This window comes from Hyla sarda, chromosome 9 (genome assembly GCF_029499605.1).
Source record: "Hyla sarda isolate aHylSar1 chromosome 9, aHylSar1.hap1, whole genome shotgun sequence".
Lineage (NCBI taxonomy): Eukaryota > Metazoa > Chordata > Amphibia > Anura > Hylidae > Hyla > Hyla sarda.
This window is the reverse complement of record NC_079197.1, coordinates 156594814-156622692: the sequence shown is the minus strand read 5'-3', so window position 1 is coordinate 156622692 and position 27879 is coordinate 156594814. Positions and strand designations below refer to the sequence as shown.

Here is a 27879-nt window from a genome sequence, read left to right as displayed (position 1 = left end):
ATCTGTCATCTCGAACCAGTCTGCCTATTCTCCCCGACACCAACAAGAAATTTTCCTCCACACAACTGCCGCTCACTGGATATTTTCTCTTTTTTTGGACAATTCTCTGTAAACCCTAGAGATGGTTGTGCATGAAAATCCCAATAGATCAGCAGTTTCTGAAATACTCAGTCTTGCACCAACAACCGTGCCACGTCCAAAGTCACTATAATCCCCTTTCTTCCTCATTCTGATGCTCAGTTTTAAAGGAGTAGTCCAGTGGTGACTCAGTGGTGAGCAACTTATCCCCTATCCTAAGGATAGGGGATAAGTTGCAGATCGCGGGGGGTCCGACCGCTGGGGCCCCCTGCGATCTCCTGTACGGAGCCCCGACAGCCCGCCTTCAGCAATCTCCGGCTCTGCCATAGAGATGTATTGAGGGGGCGTATCGGCCGCCGCTTCGTGCGGGGGTCGACACTCGCTATCTCGGCGGAGAGCCTGGCCCCCGTACAGAGAGATCGCAGGGGGCCCCAGCGGTCGGACCCCCCGCGATCTCAAACTTATCCCCTATCCTTAGGATAGGGGATAAGTTTTTCACCACTGGACTACCCCTTTAACTTCCGCAAGTTGTCCTGACCACATCTGCATGCCTAAATGCATTGGTGCTGCCTTGTGATTGACTGATTAGCTATTTGCGTTAACAAACGATTGAACATGTATAGGTAATAAAGTGGTCAGTAAGTGTAGGATTCTATGGTTATCTAGGTTTGTGTGGATACAAATTTTGAGGTTGCCTAATGGCCGCCTTTACGAAGCCATTCAAAGGGGAATATCCTAGATTTTATTCTGTACAATTAAATTGTGCCGACAACAATTAAACTTATTAGCAGATTTATACAGGAAGTTAATTTGTGAACTATTAGATACAATCGACATCATGTAACAACCCAGGGATTACGATCAGACACATAAAGTATCAGGTCAAGCTTGGGCTTGTGGCTCCACAGAAAAGTGACGTCTGCCGTATACAAAGAGGCTCTGAGTAAAGAGGAGGATTTCCCATGAGGCTTTGCAAATTACTGGTTGCTCAAGTTTTTCAGTCACTTCCCTGTGTAGTGAGCACCGCTGAATGTCTATGTTCAAGATAGTCCTGGGACGTCTTGGCTTTCTGACCTGCTCAGGTAAAGGGCTGCTGGGGAAGTGACTGCTAGCGGTAGAAGAGACTGCAGGTCATATAGAAAGGGTTAAGTGGAAGGTGATTCATATCTTGGCTCCTCACTTGAATATGGTATAATCACAGTCTGCACGGACAAGGGTGTCATTAGTGCAATGTGCAGAATAACTGCAGGTACTCGCCTTTTTTTTTTTTTTTTTTTAAAGAGAACGTGTCACATTTAAAATGCAGTCCTATCTGCAGGTATTATGTTATAGAGTAGGAGGAGCTGAGGAAATAATATATATAATACAGTACAATCTGTAGGTATCATATTATAGAGCAGGAGGAGCGGAGCAGATTATATATACAGTACAGTACAATCTGCAGGTATCATGTTATAGAGCAGGAGGAGCTGAGCAGATGATATATACAATACAGTACAATCTGCAGGTATCTTGTTATAGAGCAGGAGGAGCTGAGCAGATGATATATACAGTACAGTACAATCTGCAGGTATCTTGTTATAGAGCAGGAGGAGCTGAGCAGATGATATAAACAATACAGTACAATCTGCAGGTATCATATTATAGAGCAGGAGGAGCTGAGCAGATCATATATATAATACAGTACAATCTGCAGGTATCATGTTATAGAGCAGAAGGAGCTGAGCAGATGATATATAAAGTACAGTACAATCTGCAGGTATCTTGTTATAGAGCAGAAGGAGCTGAGCAGATGATATAAACAATATAGTACAATCTGCAGGTATCATTATAGAGCAGGAGGAGCTGAGCAGATGATATATACAGTACAGTACAATCTGCAGGTATCTTGTTATGGAGCAGGAGGAGCTGAGCAGATGATATAAACAATACAGTGCAATCTGTAGGTATCATATTATAGAGCAGGAGGAGCTGAGCAGATCATATATATAATACAGTACAATCTGCAGGTATCATGTTATAGAGCAGAAGGAGCTGAGCAGATGATATATAAAGTACAGTACAATCTGCAGGTATCTTGTTATAGAGCAGAAGGAGCTGAGCAGATGATATAAACAATATAGTACAATCTGCAGGTATCATTATAGAGCAGGAGGAGCTGAGCAGATGATATATACAGTACAGTACAATCTGCAGGTATCTTGTTATGGAGCAGGAGGAGCTGAGCAGATGATATATACAATACAGTGCAATCTGTAGGTATCATGTTATAGAGCAGAAGGAGCTGAGCAGATGATATATACAATCTGCAGGTAACATGTTATAGAGCAGGAGGAGCTGAGCAGATGATATATATATATATATATATATATAATACAGTACAATCTGCATGTATTATGTTATAGAGCAGGAGGAGCCTTGCAGATGATATATACAATACAGTTCAATCTGCAGGTATCATGTTATAGAGTAGGAGGAGCTGAGCAGATGATATATATACAATACAGTACAATCTGTAGGTATCATGTTATAGAGCAGAAGGAGCTGAGCAGATGATATATATATATATAATACAGTACAATCTGCAGGTATCATGTTATAGAGCAGGAGGAGCTGAGCAGATGATATATATACAATACAGTACAATCTGCATGTATTATGTTATAGAGCAGGAGGAGCCGAGCAGATGATATATATATATATAATACAGTACAATCTGCAGGTATCATGTTATAGAGCAGGAGGAGCTGAGCAGATGATATATATACAATACAGTACAATCTGCATGTATTATGTTATAGAGCAGGAGGAGCCGAGCAGATGATATATACAATACAGTACAATCTGCAGGTATACTGTTATAGAGTAGGAGGAGCTGAGCAGATAATATATACAATACAGTACAATCTGCAGGTATCATGTTACAGAGCAGGAGGAGCTGAGCAGATGATATATATAATACAGTACAATCTGCAGGTAACATGTTATAGAGCAGGAGGAGCTGAGCAGATGATATATATATATATAATACAGTACAATCTGCATGTATTATGTTATAGAGCAGGAGGAGCCGAGCAGATGATATATACAATACAGTACAATCTGCAGGTATACTGTTGTAGAGCAGGAGGAGCTGTGAAGATGATATATACTATACAGTACAATCTGCAGGTATCATGTTATAGAGCAGGAGGAGATGAGCAGAAGATATATACAATACAGTACAATCTAAAGGTATTATGTTATAGAGCAGGAGGAGCTGTGAAGATGATATATATATATATATATATAATACAGTACAATCTGCATGTATCATGTTATAGAGCAGGAGGAGCTGAGCAGATGATATATACAATACAGTACAATCTGCAGGTATCATGTTATAGAGCAGGAGGAGCTGAGCAGATGATATATACAATACAGTACAATCTGCAGGTAACATGTTATAGAGCAGGAGGAGCTGAGCAGAAGATATATACAATACAGTACAATCTACAGGTATTATGTTATAGAGCAGGAGGAGCTGTGAAGATGATATATATATATATAATACAGTACAATCTGCATGTATCATGTTATAGAGCAGGAGGAGCTGAGCAGATGATATATACAATACAGTACAATCTGCAGGTATCATGTTATAGAGCAGGAGGAGCTGAGCAGATGATATATACAATACAGTACAATCTGCAGGTAACATGTTATAGAGCAGGAGGAGCTGAGCAGATGATATATATATAATACAGTACAATCTGCATGTATTATGTTATAGAGCAGGAGGAGCTGTGAAGATGATATATACAATACAGTACAATCTGCAGGTATCATGTTATAGAGCAAGAGGAGCTGAGCAGATGATATATACAATACAGTACAATCTGCATTATCATGGTACAGAGCAGGAGGAGCTGAGCAGATTCATATATAGTTGTAAGGGAAAGGTTTCAGGATAACTAGTATTCTTCATGTAAACCTCTGCTCATTCTGGGCTAAGTAGTCCAGTGGGCGGTCCTAGTCAGTTGACAGCTATCTGTTTATGTGTGCATATAGAGAGCTGTCAATTGCTAATTAGAACCAGTCACATGACTAAATAGCCCACAAAGAGCAGAGATTTACATGAGTAAATTACACGTTATATTGATACTTTCCCCATAAAAGTATGGGGGAGATTTATCAAAACCCGTCCAGGGGAAAAGTGATCTGATTGGTTGCTATGGACAACTCAGCAACTTTTCCTCTCGTCAGGTTTTGATCAAATTTCCCCCTATATATCAATCTGCTAAGCTCCTCCTGCTCTATAATATGATCCTTGCAGATCGGACTGCTTTTTTTGCAGGTTTGCCTTAATGAGGAAAAATACTTTAATGGGCACCGTCTGAATCAAGTTTTTTTGTACATCTTGGCAAAACATTTACCTTTCTAATATACTTTATAAAAAATGTAAGCTCTTTTTTAAAATATATAAATCATGGCTTATTTAAGAAGACCACTAGGGGTCCCCATACCATCCAGAACCTAATCCTGTCAGGTTCCATCATTATCTTTGTCTCCGCAGAAGCACAGGTTGGGATAATGTCTAGGATGGGAGGCAGGACTAGCACTCCTCTGTGCTCACTCCTGTTCTGTCTATCTGACTCCTGTCTGAAAATAGAGTGGAGGGGGTCACAGAGCAGCCTGAAGTGATTGAATGAAGAGACCAAGCACAGCACAGCAGACTCAGGGAGGAAGTGAATGCATGGTGAGTGAGGGCGTGCTCCGTGCTTGCCTCAGACACACCCCTTCCTGAGCAGTGGATGTCAGAATGAGTGAGCAGCAGAACAGAGGGATTTGTGAGCCATATAAAGAAGCTAGACACATAAAGATGTAAAACATCTGCATGACTTAGTGAGTAATATATATGAGCATTATTTTCTCTGTGATATGACAGGTTCCGTATTTGTTACAACCAGAATACCAGTTAAAAACCAAAACTGTCACCAAAAATTTTACCTGTAGCTGACAAGTCCTAATATGGCTTTATTTTATTAGCAGATCATGTGTTCCATGACGTTTGGCTAAATAAGGGTGGCCCTACGCGACCCTACACACCGATTCTGGTGAGGTTGTATATCTGAATATTTCCAAAGCATTTGATAGGAAACAGAGGGTGGTTATTAATGGTACTTATTCTGATTGGGTGACTGTTACTAGTGGGGACCACAGGGGTCAGTCTTGGGTCCTGTTCTATTTAATATATTCATTAATGACCTTGTAGAGGGGTTGAATAGTAAAGTAGCAATCTTTGCAGATGATACTAAACTCTGTAAAGCAGTAAACACAATAGAGGACAGTGCACTGTTACAAATGGATCTGGATAGGTTGGAGATTTAGGCTGGGAAGTGGCAGATGAGGTTCAACACTGATAAATGTAAGGTAATGCACATGGGGAAGAAAAATCCAGGCTGGGTATATGTATTAAATGGGAGAACACTTGGAATAGTTAATAGTAAATTTAGTTGTAGTGACCAGTGTCAGGCAGCTGCTGCCAAGGCAAATAAAATCATGGGGTGCAACAATAGGGGCATAGATGCCCACAACAAGGAAATAATTCTACCGCTGTACAAATCACTAGTCAGACCACACATGGAATACTGTGTACAGTACTGGGCACCAGCGTACAAGAAAGATATAGTGGAGCTGGAGAGGGTTCAAAGACGGGCAACCAGGGTAATACAGGGAATGGGAGGACTACAGTACCCAGAAAGATTATCAGAATTGGGGTTATTTAGTTTAGAAAAAAGAAGTCTTAGGGGCGACCTAATAACTATGTATAAATATATCAGGGGACGGTACAGAGATCTCTCCCATGATCTATTTATACCCAGGACTGTATCTATAACAAGGGGGCATCCTCTACGTCTAGAGGAAAGAAGGTTTCTACAGCAGCACAGACGGGGGTTCTTTACTGTAAGAGCAGTGAGACTGTGGAATTCTCTGCCAGAGGAGGTGGTCATGGGGAACTCTGTAAAATAGTTCAAAAGGGGCCTGGATGCATTTCTAGAGAGTAATATTGTAACATTACAGGTTATGGATTCTAGATTTATAGGGACAGAACGTTGATCCAGGGATTTATTCTGATGCCATATTTGGAGTCGGGAAGGAATTTTTACCTCTAGTATGAGGGTTTTTTGCCTTCCTCTGGATCAACTCAGTAGGGACTCATTAGGGATATAGGTTGAACTTGATGGACTCTGGTCTTTTTTCAACCTTATGAACTATGTTACTATGTTACGATGATTATCTGACTCCCCCTGATATTGAGCTGGTGGATTTTAACATGCCCGTTCTTTTTGTTTTCAGGGGATATAAGCTGCCAGATTTGTCTGGCAGCAGTTTACCCATTAAGAATACATGCACACTTGCCACATCAAGTACTGGGGGGGGGGGGGGGGGGGGATAGATGTCAGCTGAACGGGCAAACGTAAACCAGCTGTCTAACACATATGTTGATGCTTAGTAAGATATATTGTGTAGCCTATAAGATTACCTTATAATTACATCATGAACTCATACATTGAGAAGCAGAGGGGTAACAACATGTTAATAAGACAGTCAAATCCATGGCCCAATTCATTTTATGACTTCAGTTCTAAAAAGAGTCACACGATCAGTCACACGATGTTGTATGTTTTCAGTTATCAATGTTCTTTCTATACTACACAAAGTAAAAATAAACAGAAAAAGTAAGCAAAAACTGGGTACAGACACCATAAGATATATGCAGAAACAGAGAAGCTAGACTCTTCATATGATGACCATATACTGTAGATAATGACTTTTGATGTCAGGGGCTCAGATCACACTCTAACCATACTTACTCAGCAACATATATAGCCATTCATTATTATGTATTTGTTATTACCAGGTCGTAAGAGATTATATTTGCTAATGCTGGTAGTGGCAAGTAATGGAACCTCCCCCAGCAAAGAGAGCCAGACCTACAATCGATGAGACCCCCTCACCAGCCTGCTCCTCCTTACCTCTCTTTGAAGACAACACCTTCCCCCAGGATGAAGCTCTACGTATTGAAGGAATTAAGTGGAAGAGACCCAAGGTAATGACTAGTACTTTATAAAAACCATGTTTGTCACCACATGTGTCCTTCATCCTGTTTTCTCCTCGTAGGAAATATGTGACTGTCCCCAGTTTGTAGTGGATGGAGCTACCAGGATGGATGTGTGCCAGGGCAACCTAAGTAAGTCTGTGTCAGACCTTTCCTAACACTACTGAGAATAAGTATTCCATGAGCCTCGGGTCTACATGCATGACTTGACCCTTGACCGGTGGTGTTGAATCCATAATAAGGATTTACTCCATTGGTACCCTACTACTCTTCATCTGTTTCATCATGTGTTCCATGTACGTTACAATGAGATAATCAGGACATTAAAGCTATTGACCATGGGGGTACTCTCCTCTCTACAGGTAACTGTTGGTTCCTCTCTGCTGTGGCCTGTCTTTCTCTCTACCCTCAGCTGCTGGAACAAGTCGTACCAATGGATCAAGGATTTACAGATGGCTATGATGGCAAATTTAGATTCCAGGTAAGATACAATCCATGAACAAATCATTGGACCAACTGGACTACACTCTACACAATAATCATCACGTCTCTCTTCTAGTTTTGGCAGTATGGCCGTTGGGTAGAAGTTGTGGTGGATGACCTCCTGCCTACAATTCCTGTCCAGAACAATGGAAAAACTCAATATAATTTACTTTTTGTGCACTCTAAAGACAAGGATGAGTTCTGGAGCTCGCTTCTAGAGAAAGCCTATGCAAAGTAAGTGCTATATGGGGGAAATGGTCGGAAAATCCTGAGTTTACACAGGTTTGGGATCATATATAGATTGTTCTTGTTACAGACTAAAAGGTGGTTACTCCGCTCTTCAGATGGGGTTTGCAGGAGAAGCTTTGGAAGATATGAGCGGAGGTGTGGTACAAAGCTGTGATACCAGTGGGCCAACCTCAGACTTGTGGAATCACCTCCACAATATGCTTGAAAGAGGAGCTCTTATCTGCTGTGGGAACACTCAGGTAAAAAAATTACATCATTCTTCAGAGACATCTCCAATGTGTGGTGTCCCGGTACCGTCTTGCATACCGTACCTAGTGTAGAGGTCCCCAAAGTCAGAGTAACTACGTTCAGGTAGGGTTCCACAGGTGAGACAGCCCCTAGTCGCCCCGCCTCAAGTCTAACTCTAATGTTGGTATATGTATATATTTAATAATTATCTATATTTTATAGGAATGTATAGTACTTACCTTGTTCAGCGTCGCAGGACCTTCGGTCATGTGACCATGCGCATAACCTCCATGGTATGTTGTAGGACCTTAGGAGGTACTTGGGTCACGTGTTACCCACAAATCTCTGTAATGGTGATTGACATCCGTTTGGACCAATTAGCGTTAGTCCAGCCCCTGCCCATATAAGGGAGCTGAGTCCAATTATCTCTCTCTTGGGTTGCTGCTCTGGTGGATGCCGTACTAACAGGACGGTGCTACGCAACTTTCAAAGACACGCTAGGCCTCAAAACCTCCGGCCTCAGCAGAACCAAAATCGTGAGTTCAAATCTAAATTCCTGCTAATGCTTGCGTGACTACTGGACGGCAACTAATCCCCTAAATCCAGTGGAACAACGCAATATATTAAGAGACTCTAAATGCTAAAGTCCCAACCTTTGTCAATCTCCAAGGACAGCTGTTGTTATGCTTAGAGACTGTTATGTTAACGAAGCTTGCAGAAAACCTTCAGTAAAAGTTAACGCTCTTTCAGAAAACTCTCCGGTTGTGGACAATTTATTATTATCAACCTTAAATCTATTATCATCTACCTCCCTATCATTCTTGGGAAGGGCGGTAGTAGGAAAAGCTTTATTGAGGAGCCCTCACCCTGGCATCACGAAGAGCAAGGGTTAACAAGCACCCTTTAATTACCGCACAGCTACACTCCCCATACCCTACACCCCCCAGGCTATCACAAATGTATACATGACCTTTCATCTATTACCAGGTATGAGCTGCTGGACATGCGATTTTACTATGATTAATGCAACTTCTATTTTATACTTATAAATACAAGTACCTATATATCTATATCTATGTGTGCCACTTCATATGGACAAAGTGGTGTATCCTGCTACTAGACTCTCATTGTAAAAGACTTATATCAAGTATTCCGATACGTTTCTATATAGAAACAGTGTATAAGTGTGCTACATGATGGTCTTTATGGTCATAACCTGTGCAACACCTTCTATTGACAACCCCACTTAGGCAGTAATATGTACAGTGGTACCTAAATAATAAAATCATAAAGTGCCCTAATAACATTACCACATGTTGCCCAAACGACCCTATCTACTGTCAGTAATTGAGGATGACGTGCCCTGCACACTTGCTCAGGATGCACGCTCTAAAGCAGCCAACGGCTGTCCAGGCATGCTGGGAATTGTAGTTTTGCAGCATCTGGAGGGCCACAGTTTGGGGACCACTGCTCTAAAGGTTGCACGCCGGCCTTTATTATTTCTTTAACTGTTATAATTTCATTATATTAAATTCTTTTTATTTCTAGGGAAAATTTGAAACTGCAAATCTGATGGGAATTCTCAGCCACCACATGTACTCAGTGACTGGGACACAAGAAGTAAGTGTGCAAGACAGTCACATTGGGACCCATGTATATATAAGCCAAAAGGTGACTCTAAAGTGTACCTGTTACAAGGTACACACACACACACATACACACATATATATATATGTCAGGCTTACTCTTTAACTGGTGCTGATCCAGTCCATGTGCTTAAATCCTGGTTTTCATCCTCTTATAGTTCCTAATTCTCATTTATGTTGCTCACACTGCATGCAGTTCCCTGAGGAGGAGGGGGCATTCCTTTCACTTACTTTGTCCCAGTGGAGACACATAAGCAATAGCTGCAGGGACAAAACAGTGTTCTAAACAGTGGAGGGATCCCTAGTGCTAAGAAGTATAGAACATTTTTTCAACTTACGGATATTAAAACTCCTGATATTACAAATATGGATATTACAAATATACATATAATGTTACTATCTAAATTACAGTGGAGCAAAAAAGTATTTAGTCAGCCGCCAATTGTGCAAGTTCTCCCACTTAAAAAGATGAGAGAGGCCTGTAATTTTCATCATAGATAAACCTGAACTATGAGAGACAGAATGAGAAAAAAATCCATAAAATCACATTGTCTGATTATTAAAGAATTTATTTGCAAATTATGGTGGAAAAAAGTATTTATTCACCTACAAACAAGCAACATTTCTGGCTCTCACAGACCTGTAACTTCTTCTTTAAAGGAGTACTATGATACAGAAAAAAATGTCACCATCGCATAGGTTCTTTAAATACCTCTCAATAGAGGTGCTGATCTCCTGAATCGGTCCGGCGGTTCTCCCGCTGCAGCCCGCGGTAATTTGGCTTACTTCCGGGTACTGTACGTCTGAATCTGATGTCAGCAATCACGTTACCCAGCATTCATTGCGCCTATCCTTTTGCCCACAAGCCCTCCCTCACTCTTTCTCCCCACCCCTAATAATATTCATCACTACGCCCCTCTCTGCCTCCTCCAATAATGTAACAATTGCTGCAGCCGGATCACGCTGGCTACAGCTATGTAAGCATACTCTGCTCACATCGCTGTAGCACACGTGTATTGGAGAATAGCAATTAGCTATTTACATGCATAAAATTACTTTTAAACACACTTTTCTAATGGAATAGCTACGGTTTCCATTTGATCCTATTGGGGTGTGGGCATGCGAGTATAGTATGTTAGTTGCGTAACTTGCTTTGTGAATATAACTGATAGTTACGGCGGCGTAACTATCAGTTATATTACTGGTTGAACGTAATCACATGCCAGGTCCGAGGATGCTGGTTACTGCGCATGCGCGCAATACGGTTCATGATAGGAGGGAGGCTGCAGAGGCATTTACTCAGCCGAGCGAATGCCGGCTGAGTAAACGAGGGGGCTGTTGAATATTCAACTGCGGGAGTGACCGAATCGCATTTGTGGGGCCGGCTAAATGCGGGGAGGAACAAAGGAATGATGACGCTTCGTTTCAAAGATGGCTGCGGACGGCCAGATAGTGCGGAACGAAAGTCATCATTCACTGGGTGAGGTTGCACTTCCGGTTTGGCTAGAAAACATGGATTCATTCATGGAACGCTACTGAGGTAGTTGACAAAATTATATAACTTGGGGAATCAGTGATAATGGCAGGTAAAAGTTTTGGTTAAGAGTACTCCTGTAAGAGTCTCCTCTGTCCTCCACTCATTACCTGTATTAATGGCTCCTGTTTGAACTTGTTATCAGTATAAAAGACACCTGTCCACAACCCCAAACAGTAACACTTCAAACTCCACTATGGCCAAGACCAAAGAGCTGTCGAAGGACACCAGAAACAAAATTGTAGACCTGCACCAGGCTGGGAAGACTGAATCCGCAATAGGCAAGCAGCTTGGTGTGAAGAAATCAACTGTGGGAGCAATTATTAGAAAATGGAAGACATACAAGACCACTGATAATCTCCGTCGATCTGGGGCTCCACGCAAGATCTCACCCCGTGGTGTCAAAATGATCACAAGAACAGTGATCAAAAATCCCTGAACCACACGGGGGGATCTAGTGAATGACCTGAAGAGAGCTGGGACCAAAGTAACAAAGGCTACCATCAGTAACACACTATGCCGCCAGGGACTCAAATCATCCAGTGCCAGACGTGTCCCCCTGCTTAAGCCAGTACATGTCCGGGCCTGTCTGAAGTTTGCTAGAGAGCATTTGGATGTTCCAGAAGAGTATTGGGAGAATGTCATTAGGTCAGATGAAACCAAAGTAGAACTTTTTGGGAAAAACTCAACTCATCATGTTTGGAGGAGAAAGAATGCTGAGTTGCATACAAAGAACACCATACCTACTGTGAAACATGGAAACATCATGCTTTCGGGTTGTTTTTCTGCTAAGGGACCAGGACAACTGATCCGTGTAAAGGAAAGTATGAACGGGGCCATGTATTGTGAATGTGGTATGGGGTGTGATGCAGGGCAGATGGAATTACGCTAGGGGCAGATGGCATTAACCCCTTGTATTCGTGACACCAGGGCGTGGTTTATCCTCAATACCACCCGAAGGTATCCTGGGCTAGGCATGATGGCAATGAGTCTGATGCCAAGTTACGGACAACAGTAGCTTTACTGAGTGACAGATGGTACAGTCTATACAGTGTAGCCGGGCCCACGGAGGTGACCAGTGACTTCAGAGACTTTAAGGGCTTGCTGGAACTTGCAGTTGTGGTGACTGGGGTGTTGCAGTATGTAGCAGGGTCTAGTGGTATTAACTCTGGGGGGGCAAGATGTTGTTAACCCCTTAGTGTTCGTGACGCCAGGATGTGGTTATTCCGGTATGGTAACCGCCGTCAAACAACCCAAAAACGGTTTCGTCATAAAGAAATGTCCACAGCAAGGATTCTGAATAAACTGGAACTTTTACTTGAAAGGCTTAGGGAACAGTCTTTACAATCATGCAGTTCCTTCAGAGGCAACCAGGACACAGGATACCTCGCAGGCTTGCTTGGACTTGTAGTTATGAGGGTATTCATGCAGGCCACTGTGCTACTAATATATTCCTTAGCTGAGTAGTAGTCACTGGATTTGTAGAGAGAATTGTAACTCACGTTTTAGAAGTGGCTGCGTTTCTTTAGGTTTTGGCCTAGATGAGATGAAGTTGCAGTATACAGGACGTGTTGTGCTTGCTTTTGAGTCCAATATATAAGAGCTAAGAGAGCTAACTGAGAGACTGCAGCCCCTTATATACTAGGGGGCTGGACTAAAGCCCATTGGTTGCTAATGCCTGGGGTTCCTGTGCCCATGGAACTCTGGGTTTATCACATGACAGTAGTTCACATGACCAAGGAAGGTCCTATGCATTTTATACAAACTGTACAACTTTATACATATGAACAATAGATACACATAATGAATAAACATTGAATTTATACGAGACAACAAGGGGGAGTCCTGCAGGAGAGCCCAATGGACCTAAGGGACTCTTCCTGAGGGGACTTAAGGATGGTACAGGTCCTGTACCGGGACACCACACAGTGGTTTTGGACAATTTAGTGCAGGCCACATTGACTTGATAATAGATGACAGTGACTGACTTGACTTGACAGAAGACAGACTAAGAAGTGACTTTATCTTACTTGTAGACTTATAACTTGTGGCTGTAGACTTGACTTGATGCCTCCTATGACTCCAAACAGACTCTTAGGCTCGACTGCACCTCAGCAAAGACTCAGGAACTAAGAGTGAGAAGAGACTCCTTCCAGGGCTTTTATGGGGGAGACTCTGGGGGGGGGGTCCCATTGGTCACCCTTAAGTCACTTGGTCACTGATACCTCCTGGGTAACAATCTCATGACAACTCACGTCAACTGGTGATCACATGTTAACCTTTCTTAAAGCTACAACATTCTTATATACTTAACATAGGGGACAATATACAATTACAGTAGAACAGATGCAATGGGGGGGGGGGGGCCTGACAGGGCAGCAGGTGTACGGGGTAACAACTCCTATACCGGGCCACCGCATTAGATTTTGAGTGAAAACCTCCGTCCATCAGCAAGGGCATTGAAGATGAAATGTGGCTGGGTCTTTCAGCATGACAATGATCCCAAACACACCGCCGGGGCAATGAAGGAGAGGCTTCGTAAGAAGCATTTCAAGGTCCTGGAGTGGCCTAGCCAGTCTCCAGATCTCAACCCCATGGAAACCTTTGGAGGGAGTTGAAAGTCTGTGTTGCCCAGCGACAGCCCCAAAACATCACTGCTCTAGAGGAGATCTGCATGGAGGAATGGGCCAAAATACCAGCAACAGTGTGTGAACACCTTGTGAAGACTTACAGAAAACGTTTGACCTCATCGTTGTCATTGCCAACAAAGGGTATATAACAAAGTATTGAGATTAACTTTTGTTATTGACCAAATACTTATTTTCCATCTTAATTTGCAAATAAATTCTTTAAAAATCAGTCAATGTGATTTTATGGATTTTGTTTCTCATTATGTCTCTCATAGTTGAGGTATATCTATGATGAAAAGTACAGCCTCTCTCATCTTTTTAAGCGGGAGAACTTGCACAATTGGTGGTTGACTAAATACTTTTTTGCCCAACTGTATATAAAAAGTGTTTGCAAATGACAGTGCTGCTTTAACCCCTTGACGCTAAACTACGCATCATACCCACATGGTCCCGGCTGCTATCAGCAGCCAGGACCCATGGCTAATGCCGGACATCGCCGTTCAGGCAGATGTCCGGCATTAACTCTTTAGAACAAAGTTGATCACAGCGTCGAAAGTGAAAGCTTCCCGGCAGCTCAGTCGGGCTGATCGGGACCACAGTGGTAAAACCGCTGTGTCCCGATCAGCTAGGACACACGAGGAGGGTCTCTTACCTGCCTCCTCCATGTCTGATCGCCGAATGACTGCTCTGTGCCTGAGATCCAGGCAAGAGCAGTTAAGCAGCGATAACACTGATCAATGCTATGCTATGGCATAACATTGATCAGTGCCTGCAAAGGTTCTGGTGTTTTTAATTGGCCCTGTCAGATTCAAAAACATTTTATATGTTGTAAATCTTGGTAAAACAATAACCTTTCTTAATATACTATTAGTTTTTATAGAAATCATAAAAAAGACCACTAGGTGTCCCTATACCATCCAGAACATAATCCTGTCCAGCTGCAGCATCAGCTTTGTCCCAGCTGAAGCACAGGCTGGGACATAGTCCACGAAATGCTGGCACTGCTGTCCTGTCTGTTAGACTCCTGTCTGAAAACAGAGAGGTGGGGGTTACCGAGCAGCCTGCAGTGATTGGATGAAGAGACCCAGCACAGCACAGCAGACTAAAGGAGAGAGTGAATGCATGGTGAGTGAGGGTGAACTCAGTGCTTGCCTTAGACATGCCCCTTCCTAGGCAGTGGATGTCGGAATTAGTTAGCAGCAGAACGGAGGGATTTGTGTGTCAAATACAGAAGCTAGGCACATACTAAGACATGTAAAGCATCTGCATGACTTAGTGAGTAACATAGAAGCATTTTTTCTGTGATATGACAGGTACACTTTAAAGGGGTACTCCGCTGCTCGACGTTTGGAACAAACTGTTCCGAACGCTGGAGCCGGCGCCGGGAGCTCATGATGTCATAGCCCCACCCCCTCATGACATCACGCCCCCACCCCCTCAATGCAAGTCTATGGGAGGGGGCGTGACAGCCGTCCCGCCCCCTCCCATAGACTTGCATTGAGGGGGCGGGACGTGGCGTCATGAGGGGGGAGGCTGTGATGTCACGAGCTCCCGGCTCCAGCGTTCGGAACAGTTTGTTCCAAATGCTGAGCAGCGGAGTACCCCTTTAAGCTATGATTTCTCTGAAATGCCCAAACGTTTCAGAGTATATCATATTGTGTCGGCATCTCGCTGCCTGCACTTGTTTTATTCTGCCAATAATTTAGGCAGCATAAAACTGGTGACCAGTTCCCTTTAAGCATCTGTTTAAGAGAAAGACATTGTCGGAAATGTCCGAATTATAAAAATATATAATTAATTAAACCGCTCGGTCAATGGCGTGCGCGCAAAAAAATTCCAAAGTCCAAAATAGTGCATTTTTGGTCACTTTTTAGATCATGAAAAAATGAATAAAAAGCCATCAATAAGTCCTATCAATGCAAAAATGGGACCACTAAAAACTTCAGATCACGGCGCAAAAAATTAGCCCTCATACCGCCCCATACGTGCAAAAATAAAAAAGTTATAGGGGTCAGAAGATGACAATTTTAAACGTATAAATTTTCCTGCATGTAGTTTTGATTTTTTCCAGAAGTACGACAAAATCAAACCCACATAAGTAGGGGATCATTTTAACCGTATGGACCTAGAGAATAAAAAGGTGTCATTTTTACCGAAAAAAATTTACTGCGTAGAAACGTAAGCCCCCAAAAGTTACAAAATGGCGTTTTTTTTTTCAATTTTGTCTCACATTGATTTTTTTTCCATTTCGCCGTAGATTTTTGGGTAAAATGACCGGTCATTACAAAGTAGAATTAGTGGCGCAAAAAATAAGCCATCGAATTGATTTTTAGGTGAAAGATTTAAAGAGTTATGATTTTTTTGAGGAAAATGCAAAAACGGAAAAACCCCGGGTCCTTAAGGGGTTAACTTTCTGTCACCAGTTGATTTGAAAACATTTGTTTTTCCCCAGAGTATCCCTTTTAGGGCCAATGCACACAACTGAAATTCAGCAAGGAATATCCTTGCTGAATTCCAACAGCGGATCTGCATCACCTAAACTGGGAAAATTTTGTGCGGAATTTGCAAGGGAAACCCCCCTGCAATTTAAAAAAACATTAAAAATGGGATTTTCCAGGGTAGAATTCCAGCGAAAGAATAAACATGTTCATTCTTTTTGTTGGAATCTGGATCCACATAGGAAGTTCTGCAGCAAAATGTCTGTAATGTGTGCAAAGCAGCAGAAGCCCATTGAGATCAATAAGATTCCGCTACAAGGGGATTCTGTTCTGGATTAATTCCGAGCGCAAAATCAATAGTGTGAATGGGCCCTAAGGCTGGAAATACACTTGGCAGTTTTCAGCCAAAGCCAGAAGTGTATTTAAAAAGAATGAGAAATATAAAGGACGTGTTGCTCTCGCTAGCAGTTTAAGGCCATCTTCATAAAATGTTTACATCTGTTAAAAATGTTAAACTAGAAATGCCAGTTTAAAAAAAATGTCTGATTCTACAGCCATTATCTGCCTAAAAAGAGAGCATAATAATTAAAGGGGTACTCCGGTGAAAAACTTTTTTTTTTAATTAACTGGTGCCAGAAAGTTAAGAAGATTTGTAAATTACTTCTATTAAAAAATCTTAATCCTTCCTGTACTTATTAGCTGCTGAATACTACAGTGGAAATTCTTTTCTTTTTGAAACACAGAGCTCTCTGCTGACATCATGAGCACAGTGCTCTCTGCTGACATCTTTGTCCATTTTTAGGAACTGTCCAGGGTAAAAGGAAATCCCCATAGCAAACATATGCTGTTCTGGACAGTTCATAAAATGGACAGAGATGTCAGCAGAGAGCACTGTGGTCATGATGTCAGCAGTTTTTCACAGGAGTACCCCTTTAATTATACACTGAGTACTGGATGTTTTACTATTGAGTTCAAATGAAAAAAAAAAACAGACAATTTTTTAAAATCAATTTTATTAAAAGAAAACGGTCAACCATTCACCCACCCTGAACCCAATACACCGGGTTATAGTACGAATGAACAGGAGATTGATGCGGGGTCTCTTACTTATATACCTACCTGAAGTCCGGCGTCCGGTCCCTCCGAAGGTCCGCACAAGCGCTCACATGACCAGCGCTCATGAATACTCAAATCCAGCCGGCTGGCCCGCCTCCAGCACGCAATTCAGCCTAGAAAGATGTGGACCTTCAGAGGGACCAATGCCGGACTGCAGGTAGGTATATAAGTCAGAGACCCTGCATCAATCTCCTGTTCATTCGTACTATAACCCGGTGTATAGAGTTTGGTGAGGGTGAAGACTGTGACTGTTTTCCTTTAAAGGGGCACTCCACTGGAAAAAAATTTTTTTTTAAATCAACTGGTGCCAGAAAGTTAAGCATATTTGTAAATTACTTCTATTAAAAAATCTTAATCCTTCCAGTACTTATTAACTGCTATTTGCTCCACAGGAAGTTCTTTTCTTTTTGAATGTCTTTTCTGTCTGACCACAGCGCTCTCTGCTAACACCTCTGTCCATTTTAGGAACTGTCCAGAGTAGGAGAAAATCCCCATAGCAAACCTATCCTTCTCTGGACACTTCCTAAAATGGACAGAGGTGTCAGGAGAGAGCACTGTGGTCAGACAGAAAGGAAATTCAAAAAGAAAAAAACTTCCTGTGGAGCATATAGCAGCTGATAAGTACTGGAAGGATTAAGATTTTTTTTAATAGAAGTCATTTACAAATTTGAGAAGTAAAGTGCAGAAGCCAGCGGTTTGATAAACTTCACCTTTTATTGTATTCCAAGATAAAACTTCGACATGAAGACGTCTCAAAACACAAACGATAAAACCTCCTGGATAAGCGACGTGATGCGTTTCAGGTCACGTGACCCTTCATCAGAAGCCTCTGATGAAGGGTCACGTGACCTGAAACGCGTCACGTCGCTCATCCAGGAGGTTTTATCGTTTGTGATTTGAGACGTCTTCATGTCGAAGTTTTATCTTGGAATACAATAAAAGGTGAAGTTTATCATACCGCTGGCTTCTGCACTTTACTTCTCAAGTTGGGGGCTTCAATTTGCCGCGCAGAGGAGTGGGTGAGCTGACGTTTGTTGTATCCACATCATTTACAAATCTGTTTAACATTCTATAAATAAAAATAAATAAAGGTTTCCAGTGGAGTACCCCTTTAACAGTAAAAATGCCAAAAATACATTTTGCGACTATGACCTAAGACTGAGCAGTCCCAGTAAAGATCTGCTCGCTCTCTTCAGTGAGTGTCACTACCAATTAAACCGCCATTGATGGGTCATCCTTCCTAGTGAAAAAATAGGACGGAATCCAGCTCAAATGCAGATCAAATATGCGCAGCTTTATTTCAGCATCGCGCCCAAAGCAACAGGTACTAGTTGGAAATGACGCGTTTCGGCCAGGTGCTGGCCTTAGTCATGACTTAGTTATGACTAAGGCCAGCACCTGGCCGAAAAACGCGTCATTTCCGACTTGTACCTGTTGCTTTGGGCGTGAAGTTGAAATAAAGCTGCGCATATTTGATCCGCATTTGAGCCGGATTCCGTCCTATTTTTTCATTGTGCTTAAGTGCAAGTCCGCACTTTTCCGTGCTCAATATCCGGACCAGGGGTGAGCTGGCTTTGCCTTAAAGATCCTTCCTAGTGTTACTAAATTATAGGCAATTTAAAGAGTCGAATAGGCAAAAGCAATAAGAACAAAATACAACAAATGCGTGAAGCTCATCAGCTGATGGGCACAATGGATGACAACCTGTGACTCCCAATTTACAGTAGTAGCTCAATTACGCAGTCCATGCTAGAAATAGCTGTTCTAATGCGTGCCCTGCAGCTCTATTGTAATGAGTGACACTTTGCCTCCTTTGTGCACATTGTTTAGCATTATTATGACTACTACTTAGTCATTACATCAGTCACTCTAGACAGGTGTCTTCAACCTGCGGACCTCCAGATGTTGCAAAACTACAACTCCCAGCATGCCCGGACAGCCGTTGGCTGTCCGGGCATGCTGGGAGTTGTAGTTTTGCAACATCTGGAGGTCCGCAGGTTGTAGACCACCGCTCTAGACTCTTCTCTGCACCGTTTTAGCACCTGTCTTTTCCTGCAGGTTCAGACATTACGTGGCTCTGTGTCACTGCTGAGGATCCGTAACCCCTGGGGACACACCGAGTGGATTGGGCCATGGAGAGATGGGTAGGAGTTTTACGCTCCTTCTGGAGTTTTTTTATTTTTATCTCATTTAGGTGATGAGCTGTCAGCTACAGCTAGATGACATCTTCACGTCCAATATACTTTTGTTTCCCCAGGGGGCCTGAATGGCAGAATGTAACAGACCCAGAGCAGTCGGAAAATGTCATATTAGAAGATGGAGAATTCTGGTAAAAAAAAATAAAAAAGTAAAAAAATAAAAATAAAAAAAAAACCTCTGCAAGATGTGAATCCGCTTTTTAGAGGGTTTATTGTAATTATAATTGTAAAGATCAGTGGTCTTCAACCTGCGGACCTCCAGATGTTGCAAAACTACAACTCCCAGCATGCCCGGACAGCCAACGGCATGCTGGGAGTTGTAGTTTTGCAACATCTGGAGGTCCGCAGGTTGAAGACCACTGGTACAGATCTTTGAAGGCAAACTTTCAGTATCAGCACTGACCTCCGCCTCTTTACTGTTTACATGGGTATGTTTACCTGCAAGTTGCACATTTTGGCCATGTTAACACACAATTGGCCGTTTAACCCTAAAACAGCTCTTTTATTTATTTTAAATTTTTTTTTGATTCAATTTTATAGATAGAAAAACCTATAATACTACAGAGTGTTTGTTCGATTCTAATTCTATACGGATATGATACATTGTTTTGCAATGTTCTTTTGGCCGTGTTTAATTTTTTTCTTTGGCCAACATTTCTTGTTGTAAAAATGTTCTAAAAAACCAATAAAAATCATTTAAACCTTTAAAAAAATTGGGTAGAAAACAGCTGATTTTCCAAAAATAATGTGTTCCTTTGTTGTCATTGGCCGTTATTTCAACAGGCGTTAAAGGGGTACACCGCTGCTCAGCTTTTGGAACAAACTGTTCCAAACACTGGAGCCGGCGCTGGGAGCTCGTGATGTCATAGCCCCACCCCCTCATGATGTCACACCCGCCCCCTCAATGCAAGTTTATGGGAGGGGGTGTGACGACTTGCATTGAGGGGGCGGGGCTATGATGCCACAAGCTCCCGGCGCCGGCTCCAGTTTGTTCCAAATGCTGAGCAGTGGAGTACCCCTTTAAATGAATAAATATTTTCTTTATTTGTAGCCAATTTTAGGTAAATAAAAAGGGCAAAATAATAATGTTGGCCCCCCCCCCCACACTCGGCCATAAATATTTTGATCTCCGAAAACTGCTTATAGCCCCCGTACAAGAATTGAAATTTAAAAATCTATGGAACTAATAGAGGTTGAAGTAATTTCCATTGGCATAACTAGACTTCATAGGGAACCATAGGAAAACTAGATGGGCCCCAACAACTCATGACAGAAAGCCGAAGCAGCAGCAATAAGTAAAGGTATGGATAATGCCACCATAAATGAGAGAATTCTAAGTTGCTATTGATTACTAGATCACAGCCCATAGGGTCCAAATACCTACTATTCCATTGCCTTTTTATTAGTAAGAAAGTTTTTTTTTGTCTTAAAGATTACCATAGACATTAGAGGAAATGTGGTGTGTCACGGGGTGCGATGCGAGGTGTAGGGGCAGATGGTGTTGCCCAGGGGTAGATGGTGTCAACCCCTTAGTGTTCGTGACGCCGCGGCGTGGTTTGCCTATGTAACCACCCGAAGGTAATCCCTTTAGTCCTAGGTTAGGCAGAGGTAAATAATAGTCCAAGGCCAGGTTAACGGTAGCTTTTACTGAGGTGGAACAGGTATAACAGTGTTTACAGGGTAGTAGGGTTCCCAGAGAGGTGACCAGTAACACGAGGGACCTCGCAGCTTGCTGGGACTTGCAGTGACTTGGCAGACTTTAGCGCAGCCACGCTGACTATAGCTGACTTGACTTGACTAAAGATAGTGACAGCAGACAGAGATGACTTGACTTACGGACTTGTGGCTGCAATTTAGGCTTGAGGCCCCTAGATGTGCTGGACATTGGCTCTGACACGTCTGGACTGGACTTGACCTCAGGATCTAAGAGAGAGATTGTAGTACCTCCCCCTCTTATAAAGGGGGACTGAGCAAGGAGCCCATAGGCTAGCTGCGGGTCATCTGGTCACCTGGTGCTCTCTGGGTAAAAAAACATATGACTTAAACATGTGACAACCCTTATCATGTGACTAACAACCATGTGACCATATCAAAGGTCCTTTACCCTTAGTACATAACTTAGACACATTATGGGGGAACACTGCAGGTGAGTCCTGAGGACGTACAGGGACTCAACCCGACAGGACTGTAGGAGCATATCCCGTAGTGGGACATCACAGAAAGATTTTCGACTCATTAAGGGTGACCCTATTATCTGAATCCTTGATAAAATATCCAACTGTATTGTCAGCTGAAATTGGTTTTGTGGCCTTACTCAAAATTGTCCCTGCCCAATAGTTCAACCAAATTGCACATGTGTATGGGCTCAAATACCTCCTGAAAATTCCCAACCCATGGTCTTGAGGCCCAACAGTAATCAAAAACATCCCTTACCCTGGATCATTCTTCCAAAGTTCATTCTCTTATACCCATGCAAGTTACTCTACCATATTTTATATTTTTCAAGCAAATAAAATTTGGCATCAGATTATATCTAATCATCAAATTGTCTTTGCTAAAGGATGGTGTATATTATGAAAGAGTAACTTGCATGGGTATAAGAGAATGAGCTTTGGAAGAGTGATCAAGGGAGGAATGCTATAAGGAGAAGTAAAGGGTTAATAGACAGGTAAGTTAGGCATATGGAAAAGTAAAGGTAAATTGAGGTAGAATCTAGAATGTTATTGTTACGCCTAGCGCTCCGGGCCCCCGCTCCTCCCCGGAGCGCTCACGGCGTCTTTCTCCCTGCAGCTCCCCGGTCAGTCCCGCTGACCGGGAGCGCTGCTCTGTCATGGCCGTTGGGGATGCGATTCGCACAGCGGGACGCGCCCGCTCGCGAATCGCATCCCAGGTCACTTACCCGTTCCCGTCCCCTGCTGTCATGTGCTGGCGCGCGCGGCTCCGCTCTCTAGGGCGCGCGCGCGCCAGCTCCCTGAGACTTAAAGGGCCAGTGCACCAATGATTGGTGCCTGGCCCAATTAGCTTAATTGGCTCCCACCTGGTCCCTGACTATATCTAACCTCCTCCCATGCACTTCCTTGCCGGATCTTGTTGCCCTTGTGCCTAGTGAAAGCGTTTTGTGTGTTTAAAAAACCTGTGTACCAGAACTTCTGCTATCTCCCCTGACTACGAACCTTGCCGCCTGCCCCCGACCTTCTGCTACGTCCGACTTTGCTTCTGCCTACTCCCTTGTACCTCGCCTATCTTCAGCAGCCAGAGAGGTGAGCCGTTGCTAGTGGATACGACCTGGTCACTACCGCCGCAGCAAGACCATCCCGCTTTGCGGCGGGCTCTGGTGAAAACCAGTAGTGTCTTAGAACCGGTCCACTAGCACGGTCCTCGCTATCCCTCTCTGGCACAGAGGATCCACCTCCTGCCAGCCGGCATCGTGACAGTAGATCCGGCCATGGATCCCGCTGAAGTTCCTCTGCCAGTTGTCGCTGACCTCCCTACGCTGGTCGCCCAGCAAGCTCGTCAGATCGCCCAGCAGTCGCAACAGATAGCGCAACAAGATCACCAGCTGTCGTACTTGACCACCATGACACAGCAACTCCAGTCACAACTACAGCAAGTACAGTCACAGCTACAGCAGCAACAACCATCTCCTCCGCCAGCTCCTGCACCCCTTCCGCGGCGAGTGGCCGCTCCTAGCCTCCGCCTGTCCTTGCCGGACAAATTTAATGGGGACTCTAAGTTTTGCCGTGGCTTTCTTTCGCAATGTTCCCTGCACTTGGAGATGATGTCGGACCAGTTTCCTACTGAAAGGTCTAAGGTGGCTTTCGTAGTCAGCCTTCTGTCTGGAAAAGCCCTGTCATGGGCCACACCGCTCTGGGACCGCAATGACCCCGTCACTGCCTCTGTACACTCCTTCTTCTCGGAAATTCGAAGTGTCTTTGAGGAACCTGCCCGAGCCTCTTCTGCTGAGACTGCCCTGCTGAACCTGGTCCAGGGTAATTCCTCCGTTGGCGAGTACGCCATACAATTCCGTACTCTTGCTTCTGAACTATCCTGGAATAATGAGGCTCTCTGCGCGACCTTTAAAAAAGGCCTATCCAGCAACATTAAAGATGTTCTGGCCGCACGAGAGACTCCTGCTAACCTGCATGAACTCATTCATCTAGCCACTCGCATTGACATGCATTTTTCTGAGAGGCATCAAGAGCTCCGCCAGGAAAAAGACTTAGATCTCTGGACACCTCTCCCACAGTCTCCACTGCAATCTGCGCCTAGGCCTCCCGCCGAGGAGGCCATGCAAGTGGATCGGTCTCGCCTGACCCTGGAAGAGAGGAATCGCCGTAAGGAAGAGAATCTTTGTCTGTACTGTGCCAGTACTGAACATTTTTTGGTGGATTGCCCAATCCGTCCTCCACGTCTGGGAAACGCACGCTCGCACCCAGCTCTCGTGGGTGTGGCGTCTCTTGATGCCAAGTCGGCTTCTCCACGTCTCACGGTGCCTGTTCGGATTTCTACTTCAGCCAGCTCTCCCCTCTCAGCCGTGGCCTGCCTGGACTCTGGAGCTTCTGGGAATTTTATTCGGGAGTCCTTTGTGAATAAATTCCGCATTCCGGTGACCCGTCTTGTCAAGCCACTCCACATTTCCGCGGTCAACGGAGCCAGGTTGGATTGCACCGTGCGTTACCGCACGGAGCCCCTCCTAATGTGCATCGGACCTCATCACGAGGAAATTGTATTTTTTGTCCTTCCTAATTGCACTTCTGAAGTTCTCCTTGGACTACCCTGGCTTCAACACCATTCCCCAACCCTGGATTGGTCCACTGGGGAGATCAAGAGTTGGGGTCCCTCTTGTTCCAAGGACTGCCTTCAACCGGTTCCCAGTACTCCCTGCCGTGACCCTGTGGTTCCTCCTGTATCCGGTCCCCCTAAGGTCATTAAGGACTCTGCCTGCCACAGGAAATGCCCCTCCCCCCCTCCCAGTCCCATCAGGCAAGCCTCTGTGTCCCCTCATGGCCCTCGTCCTGGTGTCACACTGCCCCGTGCCAGGTCTCGCCCTCTGCCCTCTCTCCCCATTCCTACTCCTGCGGTTCTGCCTGCCGTTGAGGAATCCCTCCATCCTTTCCCGGTGTCCTCATCCCAGGGGAGGCAGTTACCGGACAAAGAGAAGGGGAGACCTAAGGGGGGGGGTACTGTTACGCCTAGCGCTCCGGGCCCCCGCTCCTCCCCGGAGCGCTCACGGCGTCTTTCTCCCTGCAGCTCCCCGGTCAGTCCCGCTGACCGGGAGCGCTGCTCTGTCATGGCCGTTGGGGATGCGATTCGCACAGCGGGACGCGCCCGCTCGCGAATCGCATCCCAGGTCACTTACCCGTTCCCGTCCCCTGCTGTCATGTGCTGGCGCGCGCGGCTCCGCTCTCTAGGGCGCGCGCGCGCCAGCTCCCTGAGACTTAAAGGGCCAGTGCACCAATGATTGGTGCCTGGCCCAATTAGCTTAATTGGCTCCCACCTGGTCCCTGACTATATCTAACCTCCTCCCATGCACTTCCTTGCCGGATCTTGTTGCCCTTGTGCCTAGTGAAAGCGTTTTGTGTGTCTAAAAAACCTGTGTACCAGAACTTCTGCTATCTCCCCTGACTACGAACCTTGCCGCCTGCCCCCGACCTTCTGCTACGTCCGACTTTGCTTCTGCCTACTCCCTTGTACCTCGCCTATCTTCAGCAGCCAGAGAGGTGAGCCGTTGCTAGTGGATACGACCTGGTCACTACCGCCGCAGCAAGACCATCCCGCTTTGCGGCGGGCTCTGGTGAAAACCAGTAGTGTCTTAGAACCGGTCCACTAGCACGGTCCTCGCTATCCCTCTCTGGCACAGAGGATCCACCTCCTGCCAGCCGGCATCGTGACAGTTATATACGGTTTGGTTCCAAATTGATATGACCTGTAGGTACAGAATGGTGGGCAATGCTCATACCATCATAGTACATGGGTAGGACACAAGATAATAAAGGACATGAAAACCGGGTATGAACATTGCAGTAATGTCTTTCCTCATGCAGGATGGCAATTGAGGACTTCCAAAAGAATTTCCATTTTCTGGAGATATGTCACTTGGGGCCACAGAGTATTCTGAGAATTGATGCAGCAGCTAAGCCTTGGGAATACACTTCTTATGAAGGACGCTGGGTGAAAGGATTGTCTGCAGGGGGCTGCAATATCAGCAGTGGTAAGGACAAAAAGACCATATTTTAGACCTTTTATTTGTCTGTGTCCTACAGTCAAAAAATGTGTGTAATCTTTTTGACTGACATGTCATACGTTACAAGTTTGTCCCATGCACCAATTGTAAGTCTTTGTGCTTAAAGGGGTTATCCAGGAAAATTTTTATTTTTTTTTAAATATCAACTGGCTCCAGAAAGTTAAACAGATTTGTAAATTACTTCTATAAAAAAATCTTAATCCTTTCAGTACTTATGAGCTTCTGAAGTTGAGTTGTTCTTTTCTGATGACACCTGTCTCAGGAACTGCCCAGTTTAGAAGCAAATCCCCATAGCAAACCTCTTCTAAACTGGGCGGTTCCCGAGACACGTGTCATCAGAGAGCACTTAGACAGAAAAGAACAACTCAACTTCAGAAGCTCATAAATACTGAAAGGATTAAGATTTTTTTTTAATAGAAGTCATTTACAAATCTGTTTAACTTTCTGGAGCCAGTTGATATATATAAAAACGTTTTTTCCTGGAATACCCCTTTAAGTTGGTATGGTCTTCCACCCAGCCATGCTTACATTAAAATATAAGGAGTCCAAGATACCAGGGTAAAGAGAATTCCATCTTTATTCCAGATCTATATTTAAATAAGGCAAAACAAAGAAAAGTTTAGGCCCAAAACATGGCCTTGTCTTTAGAATTTTGGCTTGACAAATGACATTTTTTGAATGAAAAAAGTTGCTATAGATCTAGAAGAAAGGCCCAATTTTCTTTACTCTGGCACCTTGATGTACCTGTCAACATGTCCAAGAAGTAGATGCCATTACCAAACGTTGCAAAGCAGTACTTAAAATGTACTTGAAGCATTGCTTGTTTTTTAAAACATCTACATGATGGTCCAAAGTGTAGACTGTAAAGTGATCTTATGATATATAGTGATGGCAGAAGAGAAGAGCACAATGGTGACCCCATAACTGTGCTTAGAGTTTGGTTACTGAAAAACCATTGTAGGCTTGCAGTGGATGTGTACCCTTTTGTATATTCTACAAAGAAAAAAACGGGGGCTCAACCACAATATTGAAAACGGGGTGCTACTTTCAGTGAAAGTATGTACAACCTATCCCAGAAAAGAGGCCACTGAATATAAAGAGAATGAAACAAAAGACAGACAGCGCTCCATAGTGTGGTACTATTGTTGCACAAAGGAATAATGCAGGTGGATATTGCCCTTACCACAGAGGGTTACACTCCACCAAGTGCAACAATGGATCAAAGTGTGGAATACAAAGAAGGTGTCAGCAGCCACTCCACGTCTCGTCAGATATAGCAGAAATAACAATGGAACTCCAGGATGTGGACGAGATACACGGGCGCTCAACCACCAGGTAGTAGGATAAAACGTTTATTCACCCATAATGCAACGCGTTTCACAGAACAGCTGCTTCATCAGGCGATGCCTGATGAAGCAGTTGTGCTGTGAAACGCGTTGCATTATGGGTGAATAAACATTTTATCCTACTACCTGGTGGTTGAGCGCCCGTGTATCCTGTCCACATCCTGGAATTCCATTGTTATTTCTACTGAATATAAAGAGGCAAACACTGAATATAAAGCCCACACCACTGAACTAACAATTATAACAAGTTTTTATTTCATATCAAAAACGGCATTCATTAATGGTCACAAAAACAATTATAGCAGCAACAGCATAGCAATTGGGAGCCTTGTGTATAATTTACCATCATATAGCAGGACGGGGTTATACCTCGGCAGTGGGGGTTCATGGCCCTGCTCCGAGGGAGTGCTGTGGCTCCTAGTGAGGAATTTTAATGTTTTTAATTGTCTTTGTGACCATTAATGAATGTCGTTTTTTATATGGAATAAAAACTTGTTATAATTGTTAGTTCAGTGGTGTGCGCTTTATATTCAGTGGTGTGCGCTTTATATTCAGTGGTTGCTTTTCTGGGATAGGCCCTTTTGTGT

The 27879-nt window shown here is 43.9% G+C and overlaps 2 protein-coding genes across 8 annotated transcripts in view; one reads left to right on the top strand and one right to left on the bottom strand.

Annotated features, from left to right (window-relative positions):
* LOC130291454 (inositol-tetrakisphosphate 1-kinase-like) overlaps positions 1 to 27879 on the bottom strand; it is a 236600-nt gene that overhangs the window by 84091 nt on the left and 124630 nt on the right. The window lies entirely within an intron of this gene.
* The window catches only part of LOC130291456 (calpain-1 catalytic subunit-like), a 127053-nt gene that overhangs the window by 55413 nt on the left and 43761 nt on the right, over positions 1 to 27879 (top strand). The window contains exons 4-12 of the mRNA XM_056540195.1: positions 6983 to 7171; positions 7243 to 7312; positions 7543 to 7661; positions 7740 to 7897; positions 7980 to 8151; positions 9689 to 9760; positions 19563 to 19648; positions 19762 to 19833; positions 25747 to 25913. Of these exons, the coding sequence (XP_056396170.1) occupies positions 7025 to 7171; positions 7243 to 7312; positions 7543 to 7661; positions 7740 to 7897; positions 7980 to 8151; positions 9689 to 9760; positions 19563 to 19648; positions 19762 to 19833; positions 25747 to 25913 (1063 nt within the window). The 5' untranslated portion in view covers positions 6983 to 7024. The remainder of the gene's footprint in view (positions 1 to 6982; positions 7172 to 7242; positions 7313 to 7542; positions 7662 to 7739; positions 7898 to 7979; positions 8152 to 9688; positions 9761 to 19562; positions 19649 to 19761; positions 19834 to 25746; positions 25914 to 27879) is intronic.